This window comes from Protobothrops mucrosquamatus, unplaced genomic scaffold (assembly GCF_001527695.2).
Source record: "Protobothrops mucrosquamatus isolate PMUCROS unplaced genomic scaffold, P.Mucros_1.0 scaffold4886, whole genome shotgun sequence".
Taxonomy (NCBI): domain Eukaryota; kingdom Metazoa; phylum Chordata; class Lepidosauria; order Squamata; family Viperidae; genus Protobothrops; species Protobothrops mucrosquamatus.
The window spans coordinates 1,638-27,462 of NW_015390774.1; the positions used below are offsets into that span (position 1 = coordinate 1,638).

At 46.6% G+C, this 25,825-nt stretch overlaps 1 protein-coding gene across 1 annotated transcript; it reads right to left on the reverse strand.

The window, feature by feature from the left end:
- Nucleotides 1-328: 328 nt before the first annotated feature.
- LOC107299415 (helicase SRCAP-like) lies at nucleotides 329-11,133 on the reverse strand (the record flags this gene model as incomplete). Its single annotated transcript, XM_015828777.2, has 12 exons — nucleotides 10,910-11,133; nucleotides 10,405-10,647; nucleotides 9,351-9,536; nucleotides 8,290-8,430; nucleotides 6,660-6,873; nucleotides 5,790-6,076; nucleotides 4,714-4,798; nucleotides 4,530-4,619; nucleotides 3,790-3,945; nucleotides 2,640-2,896; nucleotides 2,383-2,560; nucleotides 329-465 (listed from the first exon to the last, which is right to left on the reverse strand). Coding segments are annotated over exons 1-12 (2,019 nt in total), but the record flags the coding sequence as incomplete, so codon positions are not given.
- Nucleotides 11,134-25,825: the final 14,692 nt, after the last annotated feature.

Below are 25,825 nucleotides of genomic sequence, written 5' to 3' on the forward strand. Positions count from 1 at the left end.
CAAAGCAGGCAGCGCGCTCGAAGTGCGGCAGGATCAGCTGGGGCCGGTCACGCGCTCCAGGAGCCGGAAGCAGGCGTTGAATGGCTGTATATAAGTCTTTACCGGCATTTGCCTTTTTAGCCCTGATGATGTCAAGTGCACTTGACGAAAGCTTGGCGGATTAAACTCTATATGTTTTTATAGATTTCTCTTGGTGGTCATTTTATTTTATAATATATGAATGCCAGATACTGGACACACAAGATGACGAAGCAGAAGGCGAACTTCTTATGCATAACTGAAGAATAGGAAAGTTCAAAACCAGATGTGAGTGGCTGAAAACTCTCACCTGTCGCTTTAGCTTACGCTCCTTCTGGGCCCCGTAATATGTTAGAATCTTGAAACTGGGGCACCAGCGCTTGATTTCCATTTCCCAGTTGAGCATTACACTGGTGGGAACGATGATCAGGTGAGGACCCCAACTGCCTGCAGGAGCAAACAAACATCGTACCCAGAGATGTTTATGTCTCTAAAGGCAAAAGTCACTGCTTCACCTTATCCCCCAGTCACACGTGTCCCCTGGATTCATTCCGTTCTACCACAAAGATGACAATACCATCACAAGCAGATCTTCTTCCCAGCTGTATTTGCCAAGTGGGCTCTTTCAGGCTACTGGATGAATAATCCTGTAGTGACTCTGACCAGTGCCAGGTTCCATTTGAGCAATTTTGTGGCATTTTAAGGTCACTTAGGCTCATGCTGGGCTTTGAGTCAATTCAAGGCATACCCACACTTGGAATGACCAGAACACCACCTAGCAATGTTCTTTTGAATGAATCCCATGCATTGTCTCTTTAAGAAGTCAGTAAGATTTGGGGAACTACTTCAACACAAGCTCGTTCCCCACTCTGATTTTTAAAGGCTACTAAAGACTCTGGCATGCTAAGTATCATTGAGGTCATTCACACTTTTTTGCAGAGGATTCCCCATCCACTAAAAAAAAAGAGCCAGTGAGGAGAGCCTACCTAAGAAAACACATTTGGGTTGGATCAGTTCAACAATGTATTTATTCATTGAAATGATATGGCCATCCACCTCACAAGAAATGACTGTAGGTGGTATACAGCAAAAACACACACACGCACGCTGTCCTCAACCTACAACCACAATTGAGCTCAAAATTTCTCTTGCTCAGTGAGACAGTTGAGTTTTGCTTCATATTATGCGCTTTCAGGCCACAATTGTTAAGTTAGAATCACCGCAGTTGTAAATTTAGTAATACGGTTAAGTGAACCTGGTTTCCCCACTGACTTTCGTTGTCTGAAGGTCGCGAAAGGTTATTAAATGATCCGGGGTCCCTGCAACCATCATAAATAAGAGTCACTTGCCAAGTGTCTGAATTTTGATCACGTGACCGTGGGGGATGCTGCAGCGGTCGTACGAAAAATAGTCACGTCACTTTTTTCAGCGCCACTGTAACTTCCAACAGCCACTAAATGAACTGTTGTAAGTTGAGGACTATCTGTATGCCAGAAATATGTCAAAACAAATCATAGTAAAAAAGATTTTAAAAAGAACACCACACTCAAAGAGATGAGATCAGCAAGAGAGCCATCTCGAGATCTCACTGGACTCCTGAGAACGGCAGGCCTCCCGATTACACATGCATGGTTGCTCCAAGTTATTGGATTAAACTAAATATCGTGACCTTTTCAATTTGGATTCAGCTGGATATGGCATGGAGAACCACTCTGATCACCCTGATAGATGGTGTATACCAGGGATAGGCAACCTTGGCTCTTTTATGACTCGTGGACTTCAACTCCCAGAATTCCTGAGCCAGCCATGCTGAGGGGAAAGGGAGAAGTTTCCAAGCTGAGCCATGCTGGCTCAGGAATTCTGGGAGTTGAAGTCCACGAGTCATAAGAGAACCAAGGTTGCCTACCCCTGCTGTATACTGAGAAAGATGGGGTGTGTGCAACTCTGTTAGTATCCTGTATTCTTGGCAGCTTTTGGTACCATCAACCACTGTATTTTGTTGTAGTAGCGGAGGGAGCTCTAGTCTGATTTCCTTTACTGCTCTGCAGTGGTTCTGCTTATATTTCACCAAGTACTGATACTGGGATACTTCTACTTGACCTACAGGAATTGTCCCTCAGGAAACTACAGACCTGTCCTTGTAATGGTGTTATTTAATATATTATTATGAACCACTGGGAGGGATTAATCACAGGTACAGTGTAACTAGCTTGGTTACTCTGCCAAGGGTCCAAGTGGACATTAGCACCCAATATGACTTCGCACGACATCAGCTGTGACTTTTTCCTTATGTGGAATCCATCTCCGCTCCCTGATCTCCTTCCTGCCCGAATAACCAGAGCTCTCTCCGAGGTATTTGCCCACCTTTTTCACAGGCCAGATGCGCCAACAGGGAAATTGTCTGGATTGTTTTACCAAGACCCATCTCATCAGCCAGGATACCGTTGAGTTTCTTCTCATACATGGTAACCAGCCAATCAAGGCCAATGTGCTGGTATTCTCGCAGTGTGCCACGCAACAAATAGGGAATTGGTGTCTTCACCTGCAAGGGAGAATGGTGATATAATTTGTCTGCTTTATTTCACTCCCTCCCTAATTGGTTGACCCAAGACATGACTCACTTGTGTGGTTGCCAAGGTGTAGCCTTTTGGCTGTAGGCTCTCTGCGGCTGCTGCAATGTCTGTGATCTCCTTTTTTGGCCCCGGAGCTGGAGCTGAATCATTGTCTCCCTCACCGCCATTGTCATCATCCTGCTTCAACAGGTACTCAACACCAAAATCTTCCTCCTGGATTACTGAAGCATCTCTCCTTTCCTCCTCAAGGGCATCCTCCACTTCACTTTCCTCTTGCTCGCTTTCTTCGATCTCTTCTGTGGAATCTGGAGGCAAAATCAGCAACATGGAGATAAAGCCGTACTACATAATCCCGTTAACTATTGGACCAAATGTATTCCAGACCCCGGGCCCTGCAGCTGGCTGCTTTCAATCATTTACAAATGCTTAGAACAGTGGTGGCGAACCTATGGCACAGAACCTCTCTGTGGGCACGTGTACTGTCGCCCCAGCCCCACCTCCCCCGCGGCCCTCTTACCAGCAGCCCCCCTGGAGGAGAGTTTCCCGTGAGCGCGGTCCACGCAGAGCAACGCAGCCAAGGACATGGCAGCTGGGACAAAACTCTGCCCTCGCGCCCAGTCACGTGCAGATGATGCTGCGGGGCACAGGGTGGGAAGGGCATGGCTTCCACGGCGCTGCTGGGCCGCCTGGACAATGTACTGCGGTGGGCTGTGGAGGCGGTGGGTGGCCTTGTGGGGGGCGGGGGCGAAACGGGTGGGGCGCGGAGAGGGACGGGCGGGGAGGCAGGGACGGTTTTGGGGCACTCGGTCTCTAAAAGGTTCGCCATCCCTGGCTTAGAACGATATATTGCTTTTCCAGGTAAGAAATCGCTCACGGCAGGCCCCCATTTTCATTCAGAGAAATCCGAGACATCGTTTTTAGACCAGCAGTTTTGCAAGGTATCCATTTGGGAGAGCTAGGGCGAAACGTCCGAACAGCTCAAAGATCCATTCGGCTTTGATACCATGCAAAAACATTCATTCACAGCAGTGGGATGGCAAATTATTCCCCCCCCAAAAAAAGACATTGTAAAACTTCAACTCTCAACAGTTCTAATCAACATAGATAAGTACAACCCACATTTTCAAATGTTCAAGCCCGAAACACAGGAATATCTCTAGCCGTATATTACAGGGGCCGCTCCTTCTTCCTTCCATACCTGAGTGACTAGTGCTATTCTCCTCCTCTGATTCCTCCTCATACTCTGAAGTGCTAGGCTCCAGTGCCTCAGATGAAGTGTCTGATGCTTCCACTTCAAAGTCTGAAGCGTAAGCCCCAGCATATTTCTGCAGCAGCTCCTCCATGGGCAGTTCACCTGTTAAAAAGTCCAAAAGAAAAACTTGTGTTAGGCCAACGGAACCTAAGGAGTTGGATTTCTCCAACCCCATCTGCTGCTTTACTTATGTTGAAGGGATCTCCCCTTTCTGGAGTGGCAAAACTTTGAAACGAGTTGCCAACTGTTAACTGGAGGTTAAGTCTTGACCCTGACTACCAAACTCTTAACTTAGGAGTAGATTCCGATGCTTTCTGTCCCTTTGGTACTGCATCACGGGTTCAAATTAGCCAATTTTTAAACTTTAGTCAGTAAAGTCATTTTTCCCATGGTTTCGAAAAGAGATTAAAGGGGGGGAAAAGAGCCAGCTCAATAAAGTTCATTAACAAAAAGGTTTGTGACAACATTTTTTGGGGGGAAGGAGAAGTACTCCAAGACAAACAGTACTGTGTTGGGGCAGGTGCTTAAATTGACCCTTTGCTGCTTGAGCGAATTCTAAGAATGATGTTTCTTAGATCCAGCAGACATTCAGAAATACTACTCAAACATAATTATTGTTCTGAAGGATTATGGAACCCAACTCCTCATCCCCATTTGCTGTCCCAAGCTACAATCTCTCTTCGAACCTTCCTTGGCCAGATCATCCAGTTCTTTGCTGTGATCCACATTTCCTTCCAGCTTTTCTTCAGCATCTATGGTTTCCTCTACGTCTTCAGCTAGGAGAGAAAGGATTTCCTATGTTATTGGATTGCAATCCTAACCTCAGCCCAATTCTTGTTACGTTCAGTCAACTCGTGACTCAAAATTTACCTTCCTCTTCATTGGCTGTAAACTCCTCATCCTCTTCGTCTGGTTTCCAAGGTTTCTTATTCCTCTGAGTAACAGGTTTGGGTTTCTCCTGCTGAGTAGAGGGGGAGGATAAGGCTTCAAGAGACAGACAGCAACGGGGCATGTAACAGTAGGACAGATGGTAATGGATGCTTCTTGGCCAATATCAATTGTGGGTGCCAGTTAAATAGCAACAGCAACAGCATTTAGACTTATATACCGCTTCAGTATTTTATAGCCCTAAGTGTCAGCCTATTGCTCCCAGCACTCTGGGTTCTCATTTTACTGACCTCGGCAGGATGGAAGGCCGAGTCAACCTTGAGCCTGGTGAGAATCGAACTGCTGGCAGTCGACAGAATTGGTCTGCAATACTGCATTCTAACCACTGTGCCACCACAGCATAGTACAGTGATGGCGAACCTTTTAGAGACCGAGTGCCCAAACCGCAACCCAAAACCCACTTATTTATTGCAAAGTGCCTCGGGGGGGGGCAGGGAGGCGCCTCTGAGTGCCGCCTCTGACACGCAAAAAACGGGGGCGCAAAAATGGGCCACCGTGCTGCAAGGTGCAAAAACGGCTGTGCCGTGGGGTACAGATACAAGGCGCTGCACCATGCAAGAACGGGGCAGGGCTAGTATCACGCAGGCACTAGCCCCGCCCCATTTACAGCATGTGTACGCTCATGGCCCTGTGCACGCACGCATGCATGTAAAATGCTTCCCCCTCCCTTTTCTTCCAGTCCACCAATCAACAATGGTTGGTGACCTCTGCTCTACCACCTCTACTCGAGCTTGCTAGTCGGCCGCTTCACCTGCTTTGTGCTGGGCGGGGCTCCTGCTCCGGGCGGCAGTGGTGGCCTGAGGCACCTGCTGCTGGTGCCGGTGGCGCGTCTGCCAACAGAGAGGGCTCTGAGTGCCACCTCTGGCACGCGTGCCATAGGTTCGCCACCACTGGCATAGTATGAGTTTTAAAACTGAAAGGTTGGATTCTTTTAATCCCAGCCTATAAATACAAAGCACCCCTAATCTTCCCAGCTCAAGATTTGACTTGAAGGATACCTTTAGTGTTTCAGAGGTCTGACTTTCCTCCTGCTCAACTTCCTCTTCACTGTCACCCTCTTCTTCCTCCTCATTGTCCGAGCTGGAGGCACAAGGAGAGACACTGAAGGAATTTTCTAAGATTTGGGAGGGCAATGTCTGCAGTAGCTCCTCTAAGGGCAGCTCACTTTCCTGCTTTAGCAGCTCAATCTCCCGCAGCTGTGTTTCCGAATCGTTCCCTTCTTGTTGCTCCTCAGCTTCAATTGTCTCCTCGTCATCGGACTCTTCGTGTGGTTGAAAATCCCCATCTGTCAGAGAGAAAAAAGGATCAGCTGCAACGCGCCGTTCAAGTCGCAAAACCAATTCTAGAATTGTGGATCGGGAATGGGCATTGAAATCCCACACACCATCCCTGGAAAACGAACACCATTTCTAACAAAGCAAATGTCTTTTAAGTGGGAAGGTGCGGTTTGAAACAGAAGCCATACTAAATGGGTTAGGAATTGGGCAAGGTCAAAGAAACAGAGTGTCATGTGTCTGATTAACAAAACAGTTAAAAGGACTTTCAGGCATATTTTTCCCTAAAAGCATTTATTAAGGTTACAGAGACGTCAGTACAACATGGTAGAAACGCTTAGGTCTGGCTTCTCTTCCGTTACGCATATACATTCCAAGCATTTCCCACTCCCTTATTTTGGGGTCATGGTTCACATCTTCCAATCAACTTGGAAGATGTGATTTACTTCCGGTTTCTTTCTCCCGGGCTATCCTTATGCTCCTCCCTCTTTCCCAGTTGCTGGTTTAACTATATAAATACCAGACAGTTCTGCATATTGTCAAAGCAAGAATATACAGTATTTGCAGCGTTGACACAGAGTTGAGGAAACTGACCATCTTCGATGAGCTGAGCAGGGGGAGGTGGACTAGAAGCAGTCGAGCCGGCACGGGAGCCACTGGTCTTGCTGGGAACTGGAAGAGTCTCATTGAGGCTTTGGGTTAGCAAGTCGGAATATTTCTCTGTCTGGCCCACTATAAAATCCAGCTGCAGATCCAGTGCTTTTTTCCGTTTTTCCTCCAGACGTGACTGCTGCTTGAATTGCACAACCTGAAGAGGTTTATTGTGTTTATATGCTGCCCATCTCGCAGTTCGAGGCGACTTTGAGTGGCTTAAGTTAAGAAACACCAAACTACAAACTACAGCGAGAATCCAATCTTGAACTAAATTCATTTAAGTCCCGCAAGGCACTTTCAATAGCATTATGCGTAATTGTAGCCATCCTTTCCTCTGTAACCATGAAAATACAAAAACGGGCACGACTTCTTGGCACAGATCAAAAGCTTCTTGCTAATACGAAGAGATTGGACAGCCACCTGTCTGGAATGTTATAAGGCAGGGGTGTCAAACTCAATTTCATTGAGGGCCACATCAGCGTTGCGGTTGCCCTGGGGGTCTGTGTGGCCTACTGGGTGGGTGTGGACAGAGTGGGTGTGGCCTATTGGGTGGGCACGGCCAGTTCTACATCGTTCGCATCAAGGGTGCCTGTGGGGGCCTGAGCAGGAGTGGGACAGATCTGAGGGTCTCTGGCAGAAGGGGGTGGGACCAGGGCAAGTGCCAAGGAATGATCCACTGGAGGAGCCTCACTACCTGCTGAAACCCCTCCGCCGGAGCCCATCAAACCGGATATGTGAAGTAGGCGAGGGCCATTTGCTGGCCACTTCCAGGCGATGGTGCATTTCTTCATTCCTCACAAAGGGTGACACCTCCCCAGCATGCACCCAGGGGGCGGGGCCGACGCGGCAGGGGCTGGTTCCTCGCTGTTTCCAGACGGCCTTGTGGAGCTAAGACTGAATGCGTTTCAGCATAGATGGCCACCACAAAATTGTACATTGGCTCCAGGGCCAGGGCCAAGGCAGCGGGGGCCGTTCCCTCACTGTTTCCAGGATGGCTTCGCGGGCCACATAAAACCACTTCGCGGGCCGCATCCAGCCCCCGGGCCTTGTGTTTGACATGTCTGTTATAAGGTCTCCTGCTTGAGCAGGGGGTTGGACTAGAAGACCTCCAAGGTTCCTTCCAACTGTTATATAAAATAAAAAATAATGAATCCAATTTCCTTAGGACAATAGCTCCAGTGCAAATTTTAAAAAGAGTAGCCGAGTGTGGTTTTGAACTTGGACTGAGACTACAAACCTATCTGACAATGGCAACTTACTGAGTGGCTATTCCCCCAATTCAGCCTTTCTCATGGAGTTGGTCTGTGGATAAAAATGAGGAGAAATCTCTCCATGCAAAAAATGCCTGGAGTTCTGGAGGGACATAACTATAACAACAGGCAAAAGTAACACTATGGTATAAAGGACCAGCTATTTCATGCGTACATTTTCAACACTTTTGATCAGACACATAAAATAAGAATAAACGCAATATGACATGGAAAATGGGCTGGCATGTACTTGCCTATATATTTAGGCTATCAAGAATGTACACACACTTTTCCTGACTCTGGACAAGGGCTTCACACACCTTCTCAACGTTGCTCCAGAACTGCTTGACCTCTTTGGCAATGGAGGAAGCAATGCGGCGCAACTTGGCTTGCTCCTCGCGTTTGGCTCGTTCTTCTTTCTGCTTCTGTTCCTCATGATGCCTGATCACCATGCGCACAACCTGTATGCCACAGGGGAGAAAGACGACAACAGGTCCAAATGACCACAATCCATCACGTGTCGCCATGTTTTCCACTTTTATCCTGGACCGTATTTTAGGAAAGATTAGTTTTATGGAGGGAAATCTTATAGCGATATCGTGCACTACCCACCCAGTTGAAACAGCACCAATTACATCACAGTGCTGGGCTGCATTAACAGAAGGATAGAATCAAGATAACATGAAGTATTAATACCACTTTACAATGCCTTGGTAAGACCACACTTGGAATACTGCATCCAGTTTTGGTCACCACGATGTAAAAAAGATGTTGAGACTCTAGAAAGAGTACAGAGAAGAGCAACAAAGATGATTAGGGGACTGGAGGCTAAAGCATATAAGGAACGGCTGGTGGAATTGGGTATGTCTAGTTTAATGAAGAGAAGGACGAGGGGGGGCATGATAGCAGTGTTCCAATATCTCAGGGGCTGCCACAAAGAAGAGGGAGTCAAGCTATTCTCCAAAGCGCCTGAAGGCAGGACAAGAAGCAACGGGTGGAAACTGATCAAGGAGAGAAGCAACCTAGAACTAAGGAGAAACTTCCTGACAGTTAGAACAATTAACCAGTGGAACAACCTGCCTCCAGAAGCGGTGAATGCTCCAACCCTGGAAGTTTTTAAGAAAAGACTGGACAGCCATTTGTCCAAAATGGTGTAGAGTTTCCTGCCTGAGCAGGGGGTTGGACTCGATGACCTCCAAGGTCCCTTCCAACTTTTATTATTATTATTATTATTATTATTATTATTATTATTATTATTATTATTATTATTATTATTATTATTATTTATTATTCTTCTTTGATGGACGGATGCAAACCTGCTGAAAAAGTCTGGAGACGGGACAGTTTAAAGGCGAGAGAGTTTAAAGATGCCGGAACCCACCTTCCTGGCAACACCCCTCTTCCAGCGACGTTCTTGAGCAAAGTCAGCAGAGAGCCACTGCATTTCCTCACAAAGATAATCCCAGTGCACTTTGGGCCGAATTGGCTCAGGCACCTTCGAAAGCCTTTTCAAAGACCAGAATCCTTCCTTCTTCATTTCCGCAATTCGATTCTCGATCTCTGCTTCCTAAAACAGAGTATCCAGGTCAGGTAGTTTGTTCCCATGCTTCCTGAAAGGCTCAGACCTCTGAAACACTAAAGGTATCCTTCAAGTCAAATCTTGAGCTGGGAAGATTAGGGGTGCTTTGTATTTATAGGCTGGGATTAAAAGAATCCAACCTTTCAGTTTTAAAACACATACTATGCCAGTGGTGGCGAACCTATGGCACGCGTGCCAGAGGTGGCACTCAGAGCCCTCTCTGTTGGCACATGCGCCACCGCCGCCAGCAGCAGGTGCCTCAGGCCACCATTGCCGCCCGGAGCAGGAGCCCCGCCCAGCACAAAGGAGATGTAGCGGCCGACTAGCAAGCTCGAGTAGAGGTGGTAGAGCAGAGGTCACCAACCATTGTTGATTGGTGGACTGGAACAAAAGGGAGGGGGAAGCATTTTACATGCATGCGTGCGTGCACAGGGCCGTGAGCGCACACATGCTGCAAATGGGGCGGGGCTAGTGCCTGCGTGATACTAGCCCTGCCCCGTTCTTGCATGGTGCAGCGCCTTGTATCGGCACCCCACGGCACGGCCGTTTTTGCGCCTTGCAGCACGGTGGCCCATTTTTGCGCCCCATGGTTTTTGCGTGCCAGAGGCAGCACCCAGAGGTGTCTCCCTGCCCCCCCCCCATGAGGGCACCATGATGCTGATGCAGCCCTGGCACTTTGCGATAAATAAGTGGGTTTTGGGTTGCGGTTGGGGCACTCGGTCTCTAAAAGGTTCGCCATCACTGGCTCAGGGCTATCCTGCTACCCTCAGGGCTGCTCTACTATTTTAAGACTGCAAATGCTTACACCCAACATAAAAAGGGTTAAAAGGGTCCAGTGGTTTGGACAAGAGCTTACATGCTTCGCCTGCTCGGCAATCTCTGCGTGTGTCTTGTCCCACATGCTCGCGGGATCGGGGGAGATGTACATCCCAGACGACACCAGGGCTCTGTTCTGCGACTTGGGACCATCAAAACTTAGATGACTGTCCAAAGAGGAGTCGTGGGTGAGATGCGATGGTGAGATGCTCCCACTTGAGGACGGTGAGCCTGAAGAGGCTGGTGACACTGGATTGCTCCCTGTCATTTTGTCTGATGTAGCCTGAAGCACACGATGTGATATGAAAGGCATGGAAGGAAGGAGAAATCAACAGCCAGGATTATCACAGCGCCCTTAATCATTAAAATATAGTAACTCCAGAAATAAAGTCTCCGAGGCCTCAGAGAAGGACTTCCTTTGGCTTGCCACAAAGCTGCTCCCCACAATGCGTCTCAAATTATCTTAACCATCACTGAAAATCCACAGATAGACTTGGCTAATCCAGAGGGATTTGCACACGGGTGCTTCTCACCTCCAACTCTACCTGGGCGTGCAGCATGTGGTGTTGTTGGGGAGGACTGGTCTGCATTTTAATTCGCTCTTGCTCTTTGCCTCTCGTCCCAACAGTTTCAGCTGCGGTTGTAGTGCTGGCATCCTGTTCCAGTGCATGCTGCGAACCGGCCTCATTCTGGTCAGCCAGCCACTGGGACGAGCCGTCCAGCTCCTGGGTTCCTTGGCAGCCCAGCCTGCGCTCGGGACTGCCTGACTCAGAATTAGCTGAAGAGATGCATGAACAGAAATCAGCGTTAATGATTGCAGCCAAATTGAAAATCTTTCAAAACCGATGCACATATCCAAAAAGAGCTTCTTTTTTTTTTAAAGGTACAATTAACCAATCAAAACAAGTTGACTTCTGCCAACAGCATTTAAAGTAATTGGGGGAAAAATTGTAGGAAAAGGTCTTGAAAAGGGGATGCAGTCTTTTTGGAAGGCCAACTTCATGGTCTGAGGATTATTCTAAAGTTGAGAAAGTTTCACTCTCCCAAAATATAGTTTCATGTCCCTTTTCAGTTTTTATAGATACACCCTTAGGAAATCTGTATTTGTTTCTTTATTTCATTTGGCAGCCTGTATAGCTCTCTGAACGTATCACTGCTTTAAAAATTAATGCTTATTATTACCATGCTGTTCCCTAGCTCTGAAAATTGTAACAGTTTTGTTCATAGCTCACCGCTTCCTCATCTCTATATCTTTGCAAAAACATAGCTGAATATATGTAGCCCTCGACTTATGACAATTGGGACCGGAACTCCCATTGCTAAGCAATGCAGTCATTAAGTGAACCGCAGCTGATTTTACAACCTTTTTTGCCCCAGTTCTTAAGCAAGTCATGCAGTTGTTAAGCAAATCCAGCTTTCCTTTGGCTTTGCTTGTTGGAAAGTCCCCTGAGAAGATTGTCATAAACGACAATCACATGACCTGGTTCTAGGACAGGGGTAGGCAACCTTGGCTCTTTTATGACTCGTGGACTTCAACTCCCAGAATTCCTGAGCCAGCCATGCTGAGGGGAAAGGAATTTCCAAACTGAGCCATGCTGGCTCAGGAATTCTGGGAGTTGAAGTCCATGAGTCATAAAAGAGCCAAGGTTGCCTACCCCTGGTCTAGGAGGACCAGTTGTAAGTCATTTTTTTTCCACCATTGCCATAATTTTGAATAGTTGCTAAAAGAATGGTCATCAGTTGAGAACTACCTATGCTATGATTTGAAATGTAACCGCAATGTAATGAAACACGAAAAGGGACTTTTGATACCACACCATCTTTCTCAAATAGAAATTTCCAAAGAAAATTTCTGTTTCCCCATTATGAGGCAAATGTGCGGTTCCAAATTTGAGGGTGCTCACGATACGTCAATGTGTGTGTTAGTTAAGATTTATCAAATATATTTCCTGCCTTTTGACTGCAATAGTTCCCCGTATGCTCCCCTGCATATCACAGCAAGCAAAATCTAATACGCATAGCCCTCAATTTACCACTGTTAACAGAGCCCGGAATTTCTGTCGTAGGTTGTGAGGCACCCACATGACCAACTTCATTTCATAACATTTTTTTGCAAGATTTGTTAAGCAAATCTGGTGGTTGTAAAGCAATCCCATTGGCTGCGAAGGGCATTTTTTTTTGTCAGAAATTAGCATACTGGTTTCCAGCAAAAATGTTGGAATTGGCAGTCACATGACTGTAGGACATTGCAAACGGCTGTAAATGTGGGCCCGTTACCAGGCACCCAAAATGCAATCATGCGACAATAGGGAGAGGGTGGCCATCAGAAATTCAAATCTGGGCCGTACTTTTTTTTTGGGGGGGGGGGATTGGTCATAACTTTGAATGGTCACTAAGTTATCAGTTGTACATTGAGGACTTACCCTATAGGTCAGTGATGGCGAACCTTTTAGAGACCGAGTGGCCACACTGCAACCCAAAACCCACTTATTTATTGCAAAGTGCCAGGGCCGCATCAGCATTGTGGTGCCCTCGGGGGGGGAGGTGCCTCTGAGTGCCGCCTCTGGCATGCAAAACCCAGGGGCACAAAAATGGACCACCATGCTGCAAGGCACAAAAACGGCTGCCGCTGCACCACAAGAATGGGGCAGGGCTAGTGAGTATCACAGAGGCACTAGCCCTGCCCTATTTGCAGTACGTGCGTGCTCGTGGCCCCATGTGTGCATGGACGCATGTAAAATGCTAGTCGGCCGCTTTGTCTCCTTTGTGCTGGGTGGGGCTCCTACTCCGGGCGGCGGTGGCAGCCTGATGGACCTGCTGCTGGTGGCGGTGGTGCACGTGCCAACAGAGAGGGCTCTGAGTGCCGCCTCTGGCACGTGTGCCATAGGTTCGCCACCACTGCTATAGGTGATACAGAAACAAACTGCATCTAATTTTACTTTAGGAAGATATGGTAATTTCTTCCTTCCTTAGCATTTTTACAAATGTTTCCACATTCACAATATTTTTAAAACGTTTTACAAAATTGCCGCTGTACCAGTTTGAGCTGAGAATTCCACTTGCTTTTCAGACTGTACTTCCAGGGTTTCGCTTTCCAGGGGAAGACTACTCCTGAAAAAAAAAAAGGTCAATCCAGGGCAAAGAATACCATGTTTTACAAACAGTGATTCGTTTTACTGGAATCTTGCTCTTTCTGTTTTTTTAAAAAATTCTTTTCAAAGCACTAGCAAAAGGCTATCCGTATTTCTCCACGATTGTAATGCAGACAGCACAGGAACAGCTTGACTACAGGTTACGATGGAGACGTTTAATGTAAGCATCAGCTACCAAATCCAAGTCTATGAGAAAAGGCAAGAACCTGTTTGAGATGCTACTAAATGTTCCGGAGACAATTTTCTTCCTTTCTGAAAGAGGTTAGTTATCTTTCGCTCACTCGCAGACACACATCCCAGATGATCAAAGTCACCAATTTTCTCAAGGTCAATTTTTAATCCTCATTTCATTCCCTATGCACCGCACCTTTGTCCCTCAAGTGTCAATACTCTGTTACTTATATCATTGTCTTGGCCTTTCTTTTTTCTCTATTCCTTTGACAAATATATAAATCCCCTCAACCTGAAGCTTTGCTCTTAAAACTGTACTATTCTCTATACATTTTCTGCTTTTCCACTAATTCTTAAAACAACGCCATATCCCTAAACTCATTGCATAATTTCTTTCGCCAGTTACCTTGAAAATCTCTCACCTTTCTTGGACCTTGCTAACTCCATATCCTGCTTCAGTGCCTCAACTAGACTTTGTCCACCCACTTCCAAACCTGGTACTCTCTCACTTGTTACCTGCTGTGCCATGGTTAGCACTCTTCTTTCAACGTGTCCCAAAATGGACCTCACCTTATGGGAGCTACTTGTGGGAACGTATGAATCCTCAGCTAACTTCCTCCCCTTTATGTGCAAGCCGACTGGGCCTTCGCCCCACATGGCGAGTCTCATTGCATTGTATCTCCTGATGGCTATTCCCATCACCCCATCCCTCCAATCTTTTAGCTCTTTTCTCCTTGTAAACAAACCAGGGCTTTGCCTTTCAGCCATCAGGCCAGGACTTCCTTCATCGTGAACCTGCTGATCTGCGACACTAAACCGAGAACCTGGCGGTCTTGGCCTCAGTATCTCGTTCAGCCAATGGACATTGGCAGACTTACTTGTAAGCTCAAACATCCTTCTTCTCATTCCAACGTGTAATGGCTCAAGCTTCTGCGCTGCTGATTTTGTGGCACACTCCCCCATCACCATCAAGTTAATTCTTTTTTTTATTCCTGCCCGAAGTGACCTTGAAATACGCCCATGTCCTGGCCCTGTGCCTGCAGTCCACCCAGAACTTGCTTGGGCTGCTACATAATCTCGTGTCCATGGTCTTTCAAGCCATGCTTCTGGCAGGTCCTCTAGATCACGGGCGTTAATTTCTTGTACCTCTTCCTTCCTCCCTTCCTGTTCCTGCCCGGGCACCTCTACCTGTTCTACTGCAGGCTTTTTCTTAATCTCCTCTAACTCAGGCAGCTGCTGAATTTTCACCATCCTCTTCTCTGCCTCGGACAAACAATACATTCTTTCCCGCCCAATTCGGTAACCCATGAAGACCATTGCTTCATTTGACCTCATGCTTACTCCAAAACGGCCCTGCTCAGCTGATCGGGTCTCTCTTTGTTCTAATCTCCTCTTGCCCAACTCCGTGTGATCTTGTTTTGTTAGTCTCTTTTCCTCAGGCTTCCTTAAACCAGTTACAATTAACCCTGGAGCTACATGTGCCAACACTCCATTATAGCCTCCCGCTGACCGAACGGTCCTACGCGGTGTTACTTGAATTGGTCCTTGTCGTAGCCCTGCCAAGCCTAGGATTATTTTACCTTTCACTTGGTGGCTTTCTTCTTTGCTAGTCAATTTACCTAATTCTTCAGTGAGCCTTATGCTTGCTTCTAACAATGCTATTTGACTTAAGCCCAAATCTCGTCTTTCCTGGCCAATTCTCACCAATTCTGCAACAAGTTCTTGGCTTAGTTTATCCTCTTGCTTATATGATCTGGATATCCCTTCTCTGGAGCCCATCCCTGCTATCTCTTGAGTTCGTCCTTCCAATTCTGGACTCCAGGATAAAATCTTTTCTTGAGATGGTAATTTTTCTCCCACGGCATCTACGACAGCAATCTCTGCCTTTTCCTGAGATGGCCTCAGGCCTTTCATCATTTCATTCTGATTAATTGCTAATGCCATCTCTAATTCTCCAGTTTCCACTTTATCAATCATGCCAGCTGAAGCCCATTGTTCTTCTTCCTTCTCTTCTACTTGTTCTTCTAGCCTTTGTTCTGGTTGTGTCAAATCTCCAACTTTCTCTTCAATCACCTCTGATTCCATCTTTTCTTTACTTCCACTATCCTGAGTTTGCCCAGGTATTTCCTCCACTACTATGAGAGGCATTTCTTCTTGTATTCTACTTATACTCCCTGGTGCTTCTGTTACTTCTCCACCTACATCTTCCTCTGCAATCAACTCCTCTGCAGCCTCTTCCTTTGCTTCTACACTTAGTGCCATGTCCTCCTCTCCCATCTGTATTTCATTAATGTCCCTCAAATTTTCAACCTTAACTTTAGCTACTGCTAATGATACATCATCTTCTGTTGTCACCTTGTCAACAGCCTCTCTCTCTGCTTCCATGGCGGCTAAATCTTTCTCGCCCCTTACTACTTCACTTGTCTCCACCAAATCCTCAATGTTATCTTCAACCGGTATCATCACAACTTCTTCTGTAGTCACTTTCACAATTTTCTCCTGCCCTATCTCTGCTAGTGGGATATCCTCTCCTCCCATTACCATCTCACTTACTCCCACTGGTTCCCTACTTTCTCCCTGACTTCCCTCAACTAACTTCTCAGTCTCTCCTTGATGCAGTGTTGTTGCTGCATCTTTCTTTTCAGTTCCAATCTCTGCCTCCACCAGATCCACCTCTATTTCTGGTGCTTTCCCAGCCTCTTCAACCTGTATTTGATTTGCTTCTAAAAGGCTGGCTTCCTCCTCAGCCATTGTTGCATCCCTCACCGCAGTCATCTCTCCAGCTTCCCTGAGTTTTTCCAACACCTCCTCAGGTTTTCCTTGGGTTTGTACTGATGCCTCAGTTTCCTGTGCAATTAAACTCTCTCTCTCTCTCTGATCTACTCCAGCTATTTCCTCATCCCCAGCTTTGGTGTACACCTTATTTTGCTCCATACCTAATCCTACAGATTCTTCAGTCTCTCTCTGATATACCGGTGTTGCATCTGCTGCTACCTCCGTTCCCTCTTTAGTTATCTCTAAATTGCTGCCCTGGCCCAATCTCGACAGGTCATTATCTTTCTGAATCTCTGTGGTTTCAACAACCTCCTCTTCAGTCCCTCCCTCTGAATCTTTCTGGTCTAAAGCTAATACTTCAGCCTTCTCCAATGCCATGCCTTCCTTATCAGCTGTCTCTTCCGTGTTCTTCTCCTTTTCTTCAGTGTCTGCATAAACTTCTTTCTTCCTCTGATCCTGATTTGCCAAAGCAACTTTTTCATCCTTTTCTAGAAAAAACCTACTCTCTTCAACGAGCCCTTCTTCTTCATGCTCCTTTATCTTCCACTGATCTAGCCCCCTTGCAATTTTTTCCTCTTCTCCTGCAGAGGGGCTCACAAATAAACCAGTATCTTTCTGATCTGCTCCTCCCAATTCCTCAGATTCCTCTTCCTCTGCATTACTTTTCAGCTCCCCAAGACTTGATTCCCTCCCCGTTTTTCCTTTCTCGGGATCTGGTTCTGTCACATCCTCGGTATAATTTCCGTCCTCACCTAACACTGCCTCTCCTTCAGACATATCAACTCTTCCTTGATTTAATTCACCCATGTCCCCCAAAATGTCCTGATCTTGCCCCTCTAACTCAGCTGCCCCCTTGTTATTTTTTCCCACTGTAGTCTCTTGACTTAGCCCATTTCCAGCACTATCCGCCTGATCTTCTTTACGTCCCTCCTCAGGCTCCATGTTCCTATGACTCCTTCCCTTTAGTTGCTGCTCTGCTTCTCGCAAGCCTGTTCTACACGATTTGATGACATGCAATAAATAAGTTTCTCTCCACTCCGGTCCCAGCTTTATCCAACTATTATCCCAAGCTCCCCTCACACGCCTGTACCCTTGGACCACCCAACGCCTTGAGACCCTGGCAATCACTCCGGCCGGCCACCCCTAAAGCTCTCCCAACTTGCGACCCTTTATCCTCTTCGACCCGATTCCCCTGAACGCCCAGATTGTACCGTAATCGCGTTTTCTAAACATGGCCCGCGGACACTTTCTTTCTTCAGCCTAAGTTCGCCACCGTTCGCTCCCCCCCTCCCTCCCCCCTCACTTTAACCCTTTGTTCCCCCCTTATCCCCGCCCACTTTCCCCCCCTCACCCCCTCCCGACGCCTCAAACCCCTCCCACCCACGCGCCCGACCCTCCCGAGCCCCGTCCCCCCTCAAGATCCCCACCCGCCCCTCCCCCCACGCACAGAGGAAGCTGCGGCCGTTGGTTGGTTGGTTGGTCGGCCGGGTCCGCGGCGCGCGCGAAGACGACGAGCTGCCCGGGGAGGGAGGGAGGGGGGAGCGAAAGAGAACGGCGACGGGCTGAAGTAATAATAGGCCGGCAGCGGCCGTTGGCTGAAAAAGCGCGTGCGCTCTCTCATTGGCCTCCCGCTACTTCCCGCCCCACTACGGTCAGAGAGCGCGCCCTCTAGAGGTAGGGGGAAAATAAGCCGGTGGGGAATGGGGAAAAGGGGCACGCGGACGCTCTGATTTGTTTCCTCACTTTTCCCTCCCGACTCGACGCACAGGCTCGCCCCGCTCCACAGAGGTGGGTGTGAGCGAGAGGAGTAGAGACCCGGCCGGTTCGCCATCTTACCTGGGTGGGAGGGGGGAGGAGTGAGGAGGGAGGGGAGGTGCCTCCTGCCCCGCCTCCTCCTGCCGCCACCTCAGCCCCAGCGCCGCCGCCTCGGTTGGATAGAATCTGCCGCCATCCGTGGCTCCTAAGCCGCTCCCGGTCGGCTTTTTCCTGTGCGTGGCCCCCGCCGGTATTGCTCGGCACGTCGCGGACCCCTCCCACTCGGCTGTTAATCCCTAACCAGGCCCCGCCGAGGCAGACCCGACCCGCCGTGGCAAAATGGCGGCCGCCACCACCAAGCGCCAGGGCCAACCCCCTCCCTCCTCCCACTGCTCCCTCCGCCCGCCGGCCTCGGCATTGAAGTCTCGCGAGAATTTAAGCTACGCGAGGGGGAGACGCGCGATACGGGGGTGGGAAAGGATTCAACCGGAAGTTGATTCATACAGAGATGATCGAGGACTGATAAGAGACCTCACGAAAGGTTGCGGCGAAGGCTTTGGGAAAGGCCAAGCTTTTTGTAACAATCAGACCAAGAACAGGGAGGGGGTCTCTCAACCCACGGGGAAAGGGCAAGGCCGTTGTGAGTGAAGGGCATGCTGGGAAACGAAGTCCTCAGGAATGCTGGGAGTTGCAGTCTCTCCTTTCTCTGGAAGCATGAAAACAGGAGCCAGGGCGCCTTGTTCTAGCTCAGTGTTTCTCAACCTTGACAACTTTAAGGCATGTGGACTTCAACTCCCAGAATTCCACAGCCAGCATTGCTGGCTGTGGAATTCTGGGAGTTGAAGTCCACATGCCTTAAAATTGTCAAGGTTGAGAAACAGCTATTCGCTGAGCGAGCTGGCGCGACCATTCAAATTTATGCTTGTGTGTATGAGGTTTAGGTTTACACACATGTGCCTATGGCCTCTGCTGTACGATTGTCAATGGTGGGGGGGAACCCTATTTACATGTATTTAAAACATATTTTACGGCCAGCTGGCAAAAACTGACCAAGTATCTCAATGTTGCAAAACGTTAGAGCGCATCGTTTTGACAGGAACTGTTAATTTAGGTTGTGAAAAGGAGGGTACAAAAATGTTACAACGCCTCAAGCTCCTATCAACCCGGAACATGTTTTGATTCGGACAAATTTCTATCGCACTGATATTTTTTTCAGCAATAAAAAGGGGGGCCGGCTTATCAGCATGAAGGACTATAAAACTGCCAATACTTGAAATATTTATTGACAACAAATTCACAGTGTGGACTTTGAATATATATATATTCTGCAAAAACAGATGCATGTTTTATCAAGAAAATATTTATTTCCACCTTATAGATTGAGTACCATTTTAATATTTTAAATTGCAGGCAATGTTACATGATTCAAAAAGGACTTACATTTAGGTAAAAAATAGTGTGCAGCTAAGTTGTTTGTTTTTATGGTATATACAGTTATTAAAACTTTATACTGTACATTCTAATGTGTTTGATACTTAAAGACATTTCCAATTTATTGGAATATTATTTTATAAAATATGTTATACGTGGGAAACAGGGTAGTTTTAATCATTCAATTTTGGGTACGTAATTTCTTGGACATGTCCAACACACAATGAATATTTTTGCTCTGTTTTTCAGGCCTATATCTTTGGTCATTTTCTGAATTGGAAAAGTGGTGTACTGCCTCAGGTTTCTTGAGAATGACTGCATATGCATTCCATTCCTTGATAACCCATCTTTTTATCCAAAGGATACTTAAGTTGCTTAATTCAACTCCCCTAAACATATTCCAAAGGGAAAAAATTATTTAATACAATGTTATTTCAACAGAATGTTTGAGTTCAGTGTCTATCCTAAATAGTAATAGTAAGTCCTCAACTTATAACTATTCATTTAGCAACCATTCAAAGTTACAGCGGTGCTGAATAAAGTGACTTACGACCAGTCCTCACACTTATAACTATTGCAGCATTCCTCGTGGTCACAGGATCAAAAGTCAGGTGCTTGGCAACTGGCATGTATTTACACCAGTTGCAGTGTCCCAGGGTCATGTGACCACCGTTTGTGATCTTCCCAGTCAGCTTCCCACATAAGGACGGATTATCTTAACAACTGCAGTTAACACTGTAGTAAAAAAAGGTTGTAAAATCAGACGTGACTCACTTAACCACCTTAACGGAAATTCTGGTCCCAATTATGGTCATAAATCAAGGACTACCCATATTTTTATTGTGAACTTAGTCATGAAAATGTGAAAACATTTTCTACAGATGTACAATAGCTGAGCAGTGCAAAAGCTTTTGCCTAGTGCAAAAGCTACAGCAGAAAAAATTGATGCAACAGAAGAGGACAACCTAACTGCTTTGCTGGGTTCTTGGATCAAAGCATATGCAAAAAAAATCCTTCAATTTTGAAGTATCTAATTTTCTTTGATAGAATATTTTAGCATGATTTTGAATGTTAGAATATATTATCTAAAAGTCTGTTAGATACATGAATCAGTTTGAAACCACTGGATGTAATCATGGCTCTAAATGGGACTACCTCATCCATGTACCTATTTATTTAAAAATGTATAACTGTCTATCAAAACTACATTTTCTCCTGCTGAAACATGTTTTTCTCCGTTAAGCCCTACTATTCCATTCACTTTCTGAGTATATTGACAATAAAAATGTAGTGGTTAAGTCACCAGGCTAGAAAGTGGGAGACTGAGTTCTAGTCCTGCCTTAGCCATGAAAACTGGCTGGGTGACCTTGGGCCAGTCACTCTCTCTCAGTCCAAGTGAGTTGTGGGGGAAATAGCAAGGTGATTTTAGAGAAAATAGAAAATGCATTGGATGTTTGCTGCCTTGAGTTATTTGTAAAAAGAATACAGGTGGGATATAAATAAATGAAATAAACCCTTAATCCTATGTTTAATATATAATTATTTAAATACTTCAAAGTGACTGTTTACTAGGACATGTTTATGTATTTTAATTCCAATCTGAAAAAGGTACAACTATTTTTTGAGTAATATTTTGGATCTGTAAGCTACACCAAATGGATAGTAGGTATATTTAATGAGAATTCTGTGTAGCGGTTTTTCATATTAAATATTTCTGCATTTTATATATACTTGAGTTAAATCCATTGACCCTAATGGCACTTTGAAATGGAAATGCATAGGTGTTTTGATTCAGAAAGGTGCAAAATATGGTTTTTGGTGATATTTGACTGAGATCCGATCTTCTAGAAGCTTTTCGATCAGAAATTTATTATGGCTTGTATTTGTACTTGCACCAATTTACCCACTTCAGACTGACTACAAAACGTTTGGTAATGCATAAAAAATTATGAAGAATATAGGAAAATAAGGATTAAATTGTGTGTTGAGTATTTTTGTCTACTGCTGGAACTGTCAGCTCAGAATATTCAATGTTGCAGTTTATTTTGATGTTTTAATCCAAGTAATTGTGTATGATAGTAAGAATGTGTGCATTTGTTTTCCATTTCATGTTTTTAAAATAAATTTATAAATTGTGTACGTGTGTGTGTGTGTATTCTTAAAAACTGAGATTTTAGAAAAATAGGAAAAAATGGATGCTGAGGTCCCAGACATTTCAGGATTTAAAGATGTGTTTAAAGTTTATAGATCGCCTCCATTCATGACAAGATTAGTTAAGCCTATTCTAGATATTTAAGATCTTTTGATTTCCAGATTGGCAGAGGTAGAAGGGGAAAAATTAGTATTTTTACTGTGCTTTATACCTCTTATTTTTTCCTGCTCTTGTGAGTTAGATTAGATTGCATCTAATACATGGGATATTGTACAAAAGAGTGCTTTGAATTAATCCCAGTGAGGCCGGTTCTGGATTGAGCATAATTTCATTCACGTTGCTGTGCTGATCTCAGATTAGGCTATACTATTAAATAGACAACAGAGGATTTAGTGGGATACGGTGCACATACATACCAAATGTATTTGGAGCTAAAGAAAGTTGAAAGATATGCCCGATGAATAATTCCACATTGGCTGCTTTGCTTTACAATTCAATATAACATTATGAGCCGTCTGGGGAGCAATTTGCCTTTATAAAGGCCTTCCAATATTAGGAGTATTTGTGCTAAGTCTGAAAGCTCAGGTGTGGCACCTAGTTGGCCTTGGCTCACCTCAGAAAAACTAAGGAGGGCTGGATAGCCTTAGAACATTAGGAAGCTTAGGCTAGACTGAAAAGATTCAAAATATGGAAAGCAATAAAAAAAAATTCAGTATTATTACCAATGAAATTACAGAGGTGTGCTCACTTAATATCCAGAAGTTGAACTTTACCTTGAACTAATTATCAAGGTTCCCTCTGGATAAGCAGATTAGATCAGGGCTTTTCAACCTTTTCACCCATTGTACCACTTTTAGGATATGGCAATATCCGAGTACCACCAGTCGCCTAGCAAGGTGTCAAAAACATCATGACCAAAAAAAAAGGAAAAAAGTGATGAAGTACAGGTAGTCCTCGACTTACAACAGTTCGCTTAGTGACTTCGAAGTTACAATGGCACTGAAAAAAGTGCCCCCCAAGCCACAGCCGAGCAAGACACCTGCCTGCCCCCCCAGTGGCGCTCTTCCTCCTGTCTGAGGTTTTCATTGTTGTGAGCATTTCTGTTGAGGATTGGCAGCGGGGGTGGGGTGGGGGGTGTTTGGTTTTTATTCCCCCCCGTCTGCTGGGTGGTTGCAGCAGGTTTTGGTCACTTCATGTGACCCTGGGACACTGTGACCGTCATAAATATGAATCAGTTGCCAAGCATCTGAATGTAAATCACAAGACCCTGGAGAGGCTGCAACATTCCAGCTGATCCTGGCGCTTCTTCTGGGCTCAGCGGAAGCGCCAGGATCAGCGCCGAGCTCCAGCTGGAGCCTGGCGCTGATCCTGGTGCTTCCACTGAGCCCTGACAGCCCTGCAGCTCCAGCCATGTCTCGCTCAGGCTTGTGCGGTGCTGCCACCAGTTCAGTTCATTCATCTCCCCCGCTACCACTTTTCTAGGATGGTCGCGTACCACCTGCCAGGTGCCAATGTACCACAGGTGGTACCCATACCACTGGTTGAAAAGTCCTGGACTAGATCACAAAGGAACATTCTGGGCATGGTTCTCTCCCAATTCATAATTCAACATCAGAAAAATGACACATGATTTAATAGAAGCATAAGCACTCATTGAAAACCAGAGATGGGACTATGGAACACCGCATTCCATAGTATTCAAGGAAGGGGCAGAGATGCCAAAGCGTCTGAACATTTTTATCTCACCCGCTTGGGCTCTCACCTAGCAGATATTTACTCTGTATGATTATATCTCACTCTACGGCATATTTGGCTTTTTGAATTTAGCGATGTTTTATGACAGGAAACCCCTACTTTGCAGCCAAGATTTTATTAGGTGAANTGAGGGTGGAGGAAACAAAATGCAAAAGCCCATTTTTAATTGCAATTATATGCAGAACCATATGCAGGACTTCCATTTATTCTTCAAGATGTGAGCAAAGTTTATAGATTAAGGGGCCCAATCTGTGCAGATGGGGAACACTTCAAACAGTGGGCTAAGCCATAACAAAGCAGGTAGTGCAGGAAAAACTAATTTTTTTTAAAAAAACAACAACAATAGTCTATATGATTATTCCCCGTGTATTTAATAACTCTGCCCCTTTGCCATATTAACAAATATAATCCAGGGCAACTTTTACTGATACTTTGGGACTGCGGGCAGTACCTGAAGGAATTGCATGTTGAACAGCTCTACCTTAAAACAGTGGAAGGAAGGGGAAAAAAGGTTTTGATCCTTTCCCCAAAGCACTGCTGATTCTGCCAGTTTCTGCCTCCCCCCCCCAAACAGCAGCTCTACTTTTATATTATTATAACTGTGCTCTGTGAATACTTTCAGGACCACAAGGGTGTTTGCATTAAAACACTATAGAGAGGATTCTGTATCTAGCTCCATTTATGCTTTTCGGAGACTGCAAAAATTAAAAAAAAATGTCAAAGAGAGCAGCAGTTTCCCCATCCCAAGAATTTCACCTTGTACTCCGCACGCTCTCTCGTTTGTTCTCTGCTGTCCTGGGAGAAGGTTGAGAACCTGTGTCCTCCCCTCCCTTTTTCCTCATCTAACACACACACAGCAAGGAATCGAGAAGCACCAGTTTGGAGTTTAATTAACCAGCCAGGGGGGAAGAAAAAGGGCATTGGACAAGTGTGTTGCACCATCCCATTAATTACAGGAGGAGGAGGAGGAGGAGGAGGAAAGGGGTCGGGAAACTGGGCAGGAGCGAATACAGGTATAGAAAAGAGCAGTACAGTAAAAACAAGGGGGAACAAAAGAGGGCGGGAGGGGGGGAGGAGAGAGAGAGAGAGAGAGAGAAGTCACTTTTAAAATCACAATCTCAAACCTTTTATAAATGTACAAAAACCTTTTCCCCCATCTGCCTAGGGGAGAATTATATAAATATTTACACTGCCTCATGGGGGAGGGACCCCAAGATTCAAGCCCTCCCCCTTCCCCTGAAAGCAGCCTTCCCGTCAGTCCACGGAGGATAAAGAACACGCCAAGTCTGTTTTTAGCCCAGCAGGGACGCCGGAAGCAGGGCAGCAATCCCGATGTCTTCAGAGGCCGGAAGAGGCGGCCTTTGCAGACATCGGGAACGACGACCGAGGGCACTCCGGCGCCTGCATTCCTGACCTCTTCCACCCAAATGCACCCCATCCGTTATTCAACTCCCAAGGTCGAAGTCCTTCTGGGTGACGACAGCAGCACATCCCTAACTCGGGCTACAGTGACCCAAAAGCCACTTTCCTCTCCCCGCTAATTTAAGACGGGCGTCCTGGAGGCTGCTTGGTAAAGAGGTGTTCACGCGTTCCAGAGCGCCATTATCTGGAGTCCCGGTCCTTGTAGGAGGCCGCCAGTTCTCGGATGTCGGGGGCTCGTCGAGGAGAGCAGGGCCGCGCATTGGAAGCAGGGATGAGCGGCGGCGGGGTGCTCAGCAGTCCCACAGCTGCCACGGCGGCCGAGGGGGTGGCTTTCGCCAGCAGTCCGTTTTGATGGCGGGGATAAGCCATGAGGCTGGGGTGCGGCGGGGGAGCCAAACCGTACAACCGGGCTCTTTCGTAGTTCTCGGCGGCGGCGGCAGCGGCGGCAGCAGGCGATGGGGTCTCCAGGTAGCGGGGCAGGCGCTGTAGCGGGTGCAGCTCCAGGCCCCGGTGGTGGTAGGGCTCTCGCCAGGCCTCAAGCGCAGCATAGGAGGCAGCTGAGGGCGGGGCGGCCACCAAGTAGGGAGAGACGCTTCCTCCAGTCCCGGCTTGGGGTCTCTCAAACACGGCCAGCGTCCCAAGGGGGTGGGAGACATGCAAGGTACTGTGGTAGGAGGCACCCGTGCGCAGGGCTCCCTCAAAGCCAGGCAACTCTGGCTCTTCCTTGACCTTCACTTCTTTCTTGAGAGGCAACTCTGGGTAAGGGGAGTGGGAGGTATGCCCTGAACTTGCCGGGCTGCCGTAGCAATGTTCTCGTTCTGCTTGGACGTGGGGTCGGCTTGGAGGCT